Source organism: Oncorhynchus masou, chromosome 31, assembly GCF_036934945.1.
Source record: "Oncorhynchus masou masou isolate Uvic2021 chromosome 31, UVic_Omas_1.1, whole genome shotgun sequence".
Classification (NCBI taxonomy): Eukaryota; Metazoa; Chordata; class Actinopteri; order Salmoniformes; family Salmonidae; genus Oncorhynchus; species Oncorhynchus masou.
This window is the reverse complement of record NC_088242.1, coordinates 67569106-67581164: the sequence shown is the minus strand read 5'-3', so window position 1 is coordinate 67581164 and position 12059 is coordinate 67569106. Positions and strand designations below refer to the sequence as shown.

The 12059-nt window shown below is 43.9% G+C and overlaps 1 protein-coding gene across 1 annotated transcript in view; it reads left to right on the top strand.

The window, feature by feature from the left end:
• The window catches only part of shank3a (SH3 and multiple ankyrin repeat domains 3a), a 304109-nt gene that overhangs the window by 67622 nt on the left and 224428 nt on the right, over nt 1-12059 (top strand). The window contains exons 2-3 of the mRNA XM_064951735.1: nt 3996-4199; nt 11574-11645. Coding sequence (XP_064807807.1) covers nt 3996-4199; nt 11574-11645 — 276 coding nt within the window. The remainder of the gene's footprint in view (nt 1-3995; nt 4200-11573; nt 11646-12059) is intronic.

Genomic DNA, 12059 nt, shown 5'->3' with positions numbered 1-12059 from the left:
GCGAATGCTGCCATCAATCCACGGTTTCTGGTTAGGGAATGTTTTAATCGTTGCTATGGGAACGACATCTTCAACGCACGTTCTAATGAACTCGCACACCGAATCAGCGTATTCGTCAATGTTGTTATCTGACGCAATACGAAACATGTCCCAGTCCACGTGATGGAAGCAGTCTTGGAGTGTGTAGTCAGCTTGGTCGGACCAGCGTTTGACAGACCTCAGCGTGGGAGCTTCTTTTTTTAGCTTTTGTCTGTAGGCAGGTATCAGCAAAATGGAGTCGTGGTCAGCTTTTCCGAAAGGAGGGCGGGGCAGGGCATTATATGCGTCGCGGAAGTTAGAGTAACAGTGATCCAAGGTTTTTCCGCCCCTGGTTGCGCAATCGATATGCTGATAAAATTTAGGGAGTCTTGTTTTCAGATTAGCCTTGTTACAATCCCCAGCAACAATGAATGCAGCCTCCGGATAAATGGTTTCCAGTTTGCAAAGAGTTAAATAAAGTTCATTCAGAGCCATCGAGGCAGAACACAGGATCCGCGTCGCGAAAAACATATTCTTGGTTGTACTGATGGTGAGTTGATGCTGATCTTATATACAGTAGTTCTTCTCGACTGTATGTAATGAAACCTAAGATGACCTGGGGTACTAATGTAAGAAATAACACGTAAAAAAAAAAAACTGCATAGTTTCCTATGAACGCGAAGCGAGGCGGCCATCTCTGTCGGCGCCGGAAGTATGGAACATTACTGACCATAAAGCGCAAATGTAAACTGGGATTTTTGGATATAAACATGAACTTTATCAAACAAAACATACATGTATTGTGTAACATGAAGTTCTATGAGTGCCATCTGATGAAGATCATCAAAGGTTAGTGATGAATTTTATCTCTATTTCTGCTTTTTTTGACTCGTCTCTTTGACTGGAAAATGGCTGTGTGTGTTTTTGTGACTAGGCTCTGACCTAACATAATCATATGGTGTGCTTTCACTGTAAAGCCTTTTTGAAATCGGACACAATGGGTAGATTAACAAGAAGATTTAATTTGGTGTATTGCACTTGTGAATGTATGAAAGTTACATATTTCAAAAAAAATGTTTTTATTTTGTGCTCTGCCTTTTCAGCGGAATGTTGTTGAGGGGTTCCCCTTAAGAAGTTTTAACCTCTCTAGGGTATGTAGGATGCTAGCGTCCCATCTGGCCAACATCCAGTGAGATTGCAGAGCACCAAAATGTTCATTATAAAAATTCTGAAAACAAAACATAGTTTACATAGGTTTAAAGATTATCTTCTTGTTAATCCAACCACGGTGTCAGATTTATAAAATGCTTTTCGGGGAAAGCATACATAGCCCAGAAAATACCTAGCCCAGAACATAGCCCAGCTGACAAATTATTACAAACAGTAACCAGCCAAGCAGAAACGTTACAAAACTCAAAAATAGAGATGAAAGGAATCCCTTACCTTTGATGATCTTCATATGGTGGCACTCATAAAGTGTCTTTATATCCAAAAACCTCCGTTTTGTTCGCATGTTTTCTTCAGTAATCCATAGGCTCAAACGCAGTCAAAACAGGCACACCAAAAAATCCTAATTGTATCCGTAAAGTTCATAGAAACATGTCAAACGATGTTTATATTCAATCATCATGTTATTTTTAGCCTAAATGATCTATAATATTTCAGCCGGACAATAACATCGTCAATATAAGAGGTAAACAAGAAACACACTCTCTAAGGATTGAGCATGAAAAAGCTCTGTGACACGTCAGGGTCCACTCATTCAGACTGGTCTTACTTCCTCATTTATAAGAATACAAGCCTGAAACAATTTCTAAAGACTGTTGACATCTAGTGGAAGGCATAGGAACTGCAAATTGAGTCCTAAATCAATGGATACTGTAATGGCATTGAATAGAAAACTACAAATCCCCCCCAAAAAATACTTCCAGAATTGATTTTTCTCAGGTTTTCGCCTCAACACTATTGTCCCCTCCAAGCTTGTCACCAAGCTTAGGACTCTGGATCTGAACACCTCCTTCTGCAACTGGATCCTGGACTTCCTGACGGGCCAACCTTAGGTGGTGAGGGTTGGCAACATCCCCTCAGCCACGCTGACACTTAACACAGGGGCCCAACAGGGGTGTGTACTTAGTCCCCTCCTGTACTCCCTGTTTACCCACAACTGTGTGGCCACGCACAACTCCAAAACCATTATCAAGTTCGCTGTCGACACAACGGTAGTAGACCTGATTACCGGCGACGATGAGTCAGCCTACAGGGAGGAGGTCAGGGACCTGGCAGTGTGGTGCCTGGAGCAACAACCTCTCTCAACGTCAGCAAGGACAAGGAGCTGATGTGGACTACAGGAAATGGGGGTGAGCATGCCCCCATCCACATAGATGGGGCGACAGTGGAGCAGGTAGACAGCTTCAAGTTCGTCGATGTCCAGGTCACTAAAAAACTTCGTAAATAATCCAAGCACACATGCACAGTAGTGAAGAAGGTGCGACAGTGCCTCTTAACCCTCAGGATGTTGAAAGAGTGTGGCATGGGCCTTCAGATCGTATCGGCTGGTTGCATCACTGCTTGGTATGGCAATAGCACCGCCCTGGATCGCATGGCGATAGGCTCTTGAACAGCTTCTATTCCCAAGCAAGCAACTGTTAAAAAGTTAACAAAATTGCTACACGGACTATTTGAGTTAAACTTTTATCTTTATAGACATTTTATTTCAATCTTGCTCTGTCTCTATGCACAATCACAGGGCCCTACGTACTCACTCACACTGTCACTCCAACACACACACAAACACTCACTGCATCATTTGCTCAGTCACACATAATATGCACATACATTTATACTGACTCTACACACCCACACACACACTCACATGCAAGCTGCTGCTACTCTGTTTATCTTGTATCCTGTTGCCTAGTCACCTTACCCTATACACATCTACCTCCATCATTCAAGTATCCCTGCACATTGTAAATATGGTATTGGAACGGACTTTTTAAATATTTCGTATATATAGTATGGTTACCTACTTACTTACTTACTTATTTATTTTATTATGTATTTCATATTTCATATTCTTGTTTCTCATGTATTATTTTTTCAAGTTGAACAGTCAATTTTAACACAATTTTTTTTTTTAGTTAGTCTAAATTCCACACCCATAAACATATTGTTGCATGTGTATGATTAAATGCTGTTCAAATGTCCTAAGCATGACATAATGTGTAGGTTGTCAACATATGAAGTGTAAAAAATACGGTTGCGTTTGTATAATTAAAGGTAGAACCATTTCCCTTACAAAAAACCCTTGTCTTCCAAAAAGGGTTTTTCAAATCAAGACAACGAACACTTTTGGAAATATTTTTTTCTAAGAGTGTAGCTCAGTGCTCCACAGTGGGGTAACTAGAGTGAATGCTTTACCAACACATACACTATGTAGGTCTCCTTTGACAAACAGGTTTTACGTTATACATAACAAATACGTTTTTTTTACATTGAAGTATGACTATGCATTACACCTATGAAATAAAATGCTGATCAGATGGTCACTGATATCCTAAATACTGTATGGCACAGCTGGCTTCAGACCTGCTCTTGAGCCAGATACTTCAATACCTCCAGTTAACTTTGAGACCATGCATAATGTATCAAGATAGGGGCCTGAGGTGGAAGTTTGTGAGTCTGTTGTTGCAACCTCTTCTCTGGTCAAGGTTTTCTAACACCATCCTTGTGATTTGTTCTCTATGGCAGGAAATAATTGATCAATGATTACATTATTTGATAACTGTGAATTATTTAGTTCATTATAAGGTGTGCATGCTCCCTCTCCCTCTCTCCTCTTTCCTTTCCTTTGCTCTGCACTGCGGTCTGTGCAGAGTGGGGTGTTAAGCTGTGTTTTAATTTGTTTGGGTATACACACACATACTGTATTACAAGCCACATCTAACTTTCCCCTGCTCTCTCCTCTCTCCCTCCAGAAATGTATGAAGTTCGATGCGGACGCTCCTATCTGGTTGTCTAAGCAGCGTATCCTGTGTACTTTGAATCACAGCCTGAAGGATGTGCTGAACTATGGCCTCTTCCAGCCTGCTTACAATGGAAAGGCTGGCAAGTTCCTGGACGAGGAGAGGCAGCTGAAGGAATATCCACTGCCTTCTGCTACACCTGTACCATACCTGGAGGTAGGCCTGCCCCCTCTCTCATTAACATACTTTTTCTATGTGTGTCTTATGTTGCGTATCAGTATGTGTTGTCTGTGAATGTTTGTTTGTTTGTGCGTGTGTGCTTGAGTGTGTGTGTTGGAGTGTATGTTCTCTCTCCTATTGCTGTCATGGTATTGCTATCATATGCCTTCTCCCATGAGAGACAAAACATTAGGAGCCGGATATCACCTGTCAATCATTCAATTATCTACTCTGTTCTGTGAGTTAGATATGTTTGCATGTGTGTGTGAGAGACTCAGCAGAGATAGTCACACTCTGACAGCAGTGTCCTCAGCTCCAGATGTCATTTCTAACAGTCCAGTGTAGTCGATCATGGTTCATGATTATATAAAAACACAGCCAATGTGAAGATGTGGTGTTTTTACAGTCATTAAACGTCATTAGATCTCTCTCTGACAGGACTCTAGATATAGAGAGTGTTCACTGGAGTGCACTCCAACCTTCTCCAGTGAATTGATTATATAATCCATTACTGGATTTATTAAAAGTCAGCCTACATTGTTTGACTACAAATGTTTAATTCCTGGGGTTTTTGAAAATGCAATATTTTTCTTATATCTGTTTCTCGTGAGCAAAGTACAATGTTTCTCCCTATAAAAACAGACTGAGTGTTTTCTTCAGATGTCAAGGATGCAGCAACAGTAGGCTAGATGCTGTTGTTGCAGATAGTTGTATCTTGTTCAGGTAGCAGAATGTCTGCAGGTAAATCTTGGCTGCCGGTAGAATTGGTCTGAAGTCAGGGGGATGATGGAGCTGAAGTCAGGGAGATATTGGTCTGAAGTCAGGGGGATATTGGTCTGAAGTCAAGGGGATATTGGTCTGAAGTCATGGGGATGATGGAGCTGAAGTCAGGGGGATGATGGAGCTGAAGTCAGGGGGATACTGGTCTGGGGATAGGTCTCATGGATATTGATATTGGTCTGAAGTCAGGGGATATTGGTCTGAAGTCAGGGGGATATTGGTCTGAAGTCAGGGGGATGATGGAGCTGAAGTCAGGGGGATATTGGTCTGAAGTCAGGGGGATGATGGAGCTGAAGTCAGGGGGATATTGGTCTGAAGTCAGGGGGATATTGGTCTGAAGTCAGGGGGATATTGGTCTGAAGTCAGGGGGATGATGGAGCTGAAGTCAGGGAGATATTGGTCTGAAGTCAGGGGGATATTGGTCTGAAGTCAGGGAGATATTGGTCTGAAGTCAGGGGGATATTGGTCTGAAGTCAGGGGGATATTGGTCTGAAGTCAGGGAGATATTGGTCTGAAGTCAGGGGGATATTGGTCTGAAGTCAGGGGGATGATGGAGCTGAAGTCAGGGGGATGATGGAGCTGAAGTCAGGGGGATATTGGTCTGAAGTCAGGGGGATATTGGTCTGAAGTCAGGGGGATATTGGTCTGAAGTCAGGGGGATGATGGAGCTGAAGTCAGGGGGATATTGGTCTGAAGTCAGGGGGATATTGGTCTGAAGTCAGGGGGATGATGGAGCTGAAGTCAGGGAGATATTGGTCTGAAGTCAGGGGGATATTGGTCTGAAGTCAGGGGGATATTGGTCTGAAGTCAGGGGGATATTGGTCTGAAGTCAGGGGGATATTGGTCTGAAGTCAGGGGGATATTGGTCTGAAGTCAGGGGGATATTGGTCTGAAGTCAAGTCAGGGGATATTGGTCTGAAGTCAGGGGGATATTGGTCTGAAGTCAGGGGGAAGTCAGGGGGATGATGAGCTGAAGTCATGGGGATATTGGTCTGAAGTCAGGGGGATATTGGTCTGAAGTCAGGGGGATATTCAGGGAGATATTCAGGTCTGAAGTCAGGGGATATTGGTCTGAAGTCAGGGGGATATTGGTCTGAAGTCAGGGGGATATTGGTCTGAAGTCAGGGGGATATTGGTCTGAAGTCAGGGGGTCTGATATTGGTCTGAAGTCAGGGGGATATTGGTCTGAAGTCAGGGGGATATTGGTCTGAAGTCAGGGGGATATTGGTCTGAAGTCAGGGGGATATTGGTCTGAAGTCAGGGGGATATTGGTCTGAAGTCAGGGGGATATTGGTCTGAAGTCAGGGGGATATTGGTCTGAAGTCAGGGGGATATTGGTCTGAAGTCAGGGGGATATTGGTCTGAAGTCAGGGGGATATTGGTCTGAAGTCAGGGGGATATTGGTCTGAAGTCAGGGGGATATTGGTCTGAAGTCAGGGGGATATTGGTCTGAAGTCAGGGGATATTGGTCTGAAGTCAGGGGGATATTGGTCTGAAGTCAGGGGGATATTGGTCTGAAGTCAGGGGATATTGTCAGTCAGGGGATATTGGTCTGAAGTCAGGGGGATATTGGTCTGAAGTCAGGGGGATATTGGTCTGAAGTCAGGGAGATATTGGTCTGAAGTCAGGGGGATATTGGTCTGAAGTCAGGGGGATATTGGTCTGAAGTCAGGGGGATGATGGAGCTGAAGTCAGGGGGATATTGGTCTGAAGTCAGGGGGATGATGGAGCTGAAGTCAGGGGGATATTGGTCTGAAGTCAGGGGGATGATGGAGCTGAAGTCATGGGGATATTGGTCTGAAGTCAGGGGGATATTGGTCTGAAGTCAGGGGGATATTGGTCTGAAGTCAGGGGGATATTGGTCTGAAGTCAGGGGGATATTGGTCTGAAGTCAGGGGATATTGGTATTGGTCTGAAGTCAGGGGGATATTGGTCTGAAGTCAGGGGGATGATGGAGCTGAAGTCAGGGGGATATTGGTCTGAAGTCAGGGGGATATTGGTCTGAAGTCAGGGGGATATTGGTCTGAAGTCAGGGGGATATTGGTCTGAAGTCATGGGGATATTGGTCTGAAGTCAGGGGGATATTGGTCTGAAGTCAGGGGGATATTGGTCTGAAGTCAGGGGGATATTGGTCTGAAGTCATGGGGATATTGGTCTGAAGTCAGGGGGATATTGGTCTGAAGTCAGGGGGATATGGAGCTGGTCTGAAGTCAGGGGATATTGGTCTGAAGTCAGGGGGATGATATTGGTCTGAAGTCAGGGGATATTGGTCTGAAGTCAGGGGGATATTGGTCTGAAGTCAGGGGATGATGGAGCTGAAGTCAGGGGATATTGGTCTGAAGTCAGGGGGATATTGGTCTGAAGTCAGGGGGATATTGGTCTGAAGTCAGGGGGATATTGGTCTGGTCTGAAGTCAGGGGATATTGATACTGGTCTGAAGTCAAAGTCAGGGGGATGATGGAGCTGAAGTCAGGGGGTCTGATATTGGTCTGAAGTCAGGGGGATATTGATATTGGAGCTCTGAAGTCAGGGGGTCTGAAGTCATATTGGTCTGAAGTGGGGGAGATGGAGCTGAAGTCAGGGGGATATGGTCTGGTCTGAAGTCAGGGGGATATTGGTCTGAAGTCAGGGGGATATTGGTCTGAAGTCAGGGGGATATTGGTCTGAAGTCAGGGGATATTGGTCTGAAGTCAGGGGGATATTGGTCTGAAGTCAGGGGATATTGGTCTGAAGTCAGGGGATGATGGGATATTGGTCTGAAGTCATGGGGATATTGGTCTGAAGTCATGGGGATATTGGTCTGAAGTCAGGGGGATATTGGTCTGAAGTCATGGGGATATTGGTCTGAAGTCAGGGGGATATTGGTCTGAAGTCAGGGGGATATTGGTCTGAAGTCAGGGGGATATTGGTCTGAAGTCAGGGGGATATTGGTCTAAAGTCAGGGGGATCTTGGTCTGTCAATATTGTCTGAAGTCAGGGGATATTGGTCTGATATTGGTCTGAAGTCAGAAGTCAGGGGGATATTGGTCTGAAGTCAGGGGGATATTGGTCTGAAGTCAGGGGGATATTGGTCTGAAGTCAGGGGGATATTGGTCTGAAGTCAGGGGGATATTGGTCTAAAGTCAGGGGATGATGGAGCTGGATTCAGCCCAAGGGTTTTACTGTGGCATGATGAAATCATGTTGTACAATTCCACCCTGGTGATAAAGAACAACTTCCTTATGTCTAATTTAATTCCTCATACTACAATGGGCACTATATTATTCCTAGATTCCAAGAGCGCTGTGCCTGGTAAATAAGAGAGTTTTGTGGTATATACAGGTAACTGACAAAATAATTAAGTATATTGAAAGCAGATGCTTCCACACAGGTGTGCTTCCTGAGTTAAATAAGCAATTAACATCCGAGTATTCACTGCCATGGCAGTCTCAGTAACCAGATCTCAACCCAATTGAACACTTATGGGAGTTTCTGGAGTGGTGCCTGAGACAGTGTTTTTCCGCCACCATCAACAAAACACCAAATGATGGAATTTCTGATGGAAGAATGGTGTCGTATCCCTCCAATAGAGTTCCAGACACTTGTAGAATCTATGCCAAGGTACATTGAGGCTGTTCTGGCTTCTGGTTGGCTGTGTGTTTTTATAGTATGGTATGTAGCTGTGTGTCTGTGTGTACTGTATGTCAGGCAGTCATAACTGACTGGTGTTTTATTTAACTCTATGTGAGAGGCTCTGCACATTTAGAAATATCTAACTACCCAGGGCTATGCTGTGTGTATGTGCGTATGATGGGTGTATGCTCCCGTTTTTGTCTGTGTGTATGTCTGTGTGTGTACAGTCAGCCAAGGGCCATGGTTTATGGTATTTGTCTCTCATGAAGATCCATCCCTGATGACAAAAAACAGCATAGACCAGCATAGGCTTGAATCCAGGCTTGTATTTTTGCTGGTGACCAAACTTCATTGTGTTTTCACTAGTGACCAGCATTCGTTGTGTTTTTTTTATGGTGACTATCCGTTGTTGTGTTTTTGCTGGTGATCAGCCTTTGCAGTATTTTGGACTCTGGTCACCCGCTAAACCAGCAGCAAGTCACATTATGCTGGCTTGCAAAGTGATGTCTAACAATCCAACAGCTGTATCTTTCATTCAGCCGCAATATGCATTCCGAATGACTGCCAGGGTTAGGAAGATTATTTGGTACACCCATCTAGTACCGGGTTGGACCCACCTTTGCCTCCAGAACAGCCTGAATTCTTCAGGACATGGATTCCACATGGTGTCAGAAATGTTCTACAGGGATGTTGGTCCATGCTGAAGGGATGGCATCACGCAGTTGCTACAGATTGGAAGGCGATACATTTACCGGCTCAATTTGGTCTTATGTAGCAAACTTGAAATTGTGTTTTTTACATTAGATGAAAGTGTCATGCCTGCTCCCCCTCTCAAACTCTGGCTCGAGAGCGCCTGACTGCCTATCATTATGCACAACCGACCTCTTCATTACGTACACCTGCATCTCATTGGACCCACCTGAACTCCATCATTATTTGAATGCCTCCCCTTTCTGTTTCCTCTGTTTGATCCCCATGTCTGCATTGATGTCGTTACTTTGTCCCCTGCACAGACGCTGTTCCTGTCCTGTTTCATGTCCCTAATTTATTACATGTTTTCCCTGTACTTGCTTCCTGTCTCCAGCGTCGATCCTCACAAAAAGTAGAGACTCGGAGCTAGAAAATGATATATCATACACTACAGTTGAGGAACAATGAGAAAGTAATTCTGCTGTGAATGTTGATAAACCAAGTTGAGAAAATGTCCCTTAAATGTTTTGACACACCTACAGGAGAGCTCTTCTTTGTCTACACCCATTCAGCATCGTTCACAGCCTCTAAAGCCTTAGCTCCACCCATCTCTTTATGGATTCACATGTGAGGCCATGTACTAAACAACCATTTCAGGACTAAAGGCTGGATTATACTACAGGTGTGTTCATAAATTTAATCTGGAGTGTCAGAGTGTGCTCCGAGTGCCAGAGTGTGCTCCGAGTGCCAGAGTGTGCTCCGAGTGCACTCTGGGCATTCGTAAACTCAGAGCTTGTCAGATTGTCCATTGGCAAATTTGAGCGTTCAGAGCGCACTCTGGCCGTGGAGTAGGGTTGATCCAAGCGTTCTGACCTAACAACAGCACTCAAGCACCCAAGCTAACTAGGTAATGTTGGCAAGCTTGCTAACTACTTCCAGACACAAATGAGAGAACAGCTCACTCTGACCATTTTACTCGCCCTAGCAGAGCTGGTTAGGCTGTTTTTATGTTATAAAGAGCGTTGGTGACTGCAACTGTGTAACTGGAAACAATTTAGTTGCACTTTTTTTGCCTACGTTTACTGACACCGGCCATATTCAACGGGTGTCTAGCGTTTGTAAATGTGCCAGTTATTCTGCCCTCTGGCACACTCAGACAAGAGTGATCTGAAATCGGAGTAGATAGCCAGAGCTAATTTACTTGCTATGATTATGACAGTAGTCGTAGTGACGTCATGAACATTCTATTGAAATGGTTACTTGCATAGTGGTGTCTTTTATTTAGACATGTAGCTAGCTAGCTAAACAATGAACCACAATCTGCAGGTTTGCTAACCAACCAGGTTTAATGTTAGCTAGCTAACATTAGGCTATAACTAGCAATACAAATAGCTATGAGATACAAATAATATTACTACACAGATCATACACGTAACTTTAGCTAGCGAGACCACCAGCTAACATTAGCTAGCTAGCTAAGAGTACACTTTAACTTGAAATTAAAATTACTTTCTGACTAAATTTGAAATGTGGTATAAATAAACACAAAATTCTATGATGGATTTCTTCACTGGAATTGAACATGTGACCCTCGGAGCCAGAACTCGCGGCATTGACTCATCCCCCATCCCCAAGCACAACTCCTTAGCAAGTTGTAAGCCTACTTAATGGTAATAGCACTCACCGTTGCCCCAAGTGGCCAGCTTTGAAAGCATTTCCCAACATCCTGGGGACCTGGTTGAATGCTGAATAATGCCTTGGATCTCAAGTGGCCTGGCTAATAAGGGAGCACACATGATGGAAGCATGGAAATAAGCAAAAAAGTGAATGCATTTGATTGTGCGTGTGTGCATGCACTTTAGGAGTGTAATCTATGGGAGGGCAAAGGGCACTTTCACATGAGAGTAAGTATGTGCTGTAATTGTATGAGAGTGGTCTTTACTGCAATCTCTGAAATTAAATTGATCAGTTACCAGACACACACACACACACACACACACACACACACACACACACACACACACACACACGACCACCTGTCAACCCCAACGTTTACAGTTTTTTAACCACAGTGTTCAATGAGACCTGTTTATAAAATCTGTGTTTCTAACCAAACTAATAAACGTCCGGGCTGTGACAAGTTGAGAATGGAAGGCAGAAGATCACGTACTTTTCTCTAAATATGTTTTATTTACTTAATAATGAACTAGCAGACTAACTAACTAATTAACTAACTAATAAAGGTTTATTCCAGTAAACCTGTATGGTCTCTGTGTGTTCCTCTCCCAGTTCCGCTATAAGAGACGTGTCTACACACAGACGCACCTGGATGACAAGCAGCTCTCCAAACTACACACCAAGGTAAGAACACACACACACACACACACACACACACACACACGCACACGCACACGCACACACACACACAAGCAAGGTAAGACTGCACACCTGTGTTCCACACCGAGAACACCTGCTCTTTCCATGACATAGACTGACCAGATGAAACCAGGTGAAAGCTATGATCCCTTATTGATGTTACATACCTTTTTCACTTCACGGAGAGTTGAGTTGTAGCAGGGTGGTGCGTTCCCTCGTCATAGAGGCGTGCGTAACACTGTTAAATCCACTTTAATCAGTGTATATGAAGGGGAGGAAACAGGTTAAACCGCTTAGAGTCAATTGACAAACCAGGGCTTCAATCTAAGTAACATAATAAAAAAATCCTCATCCTCAATTGGTCAGTTTAAGAGAGATCCATTTTATTGCTTTGGACGC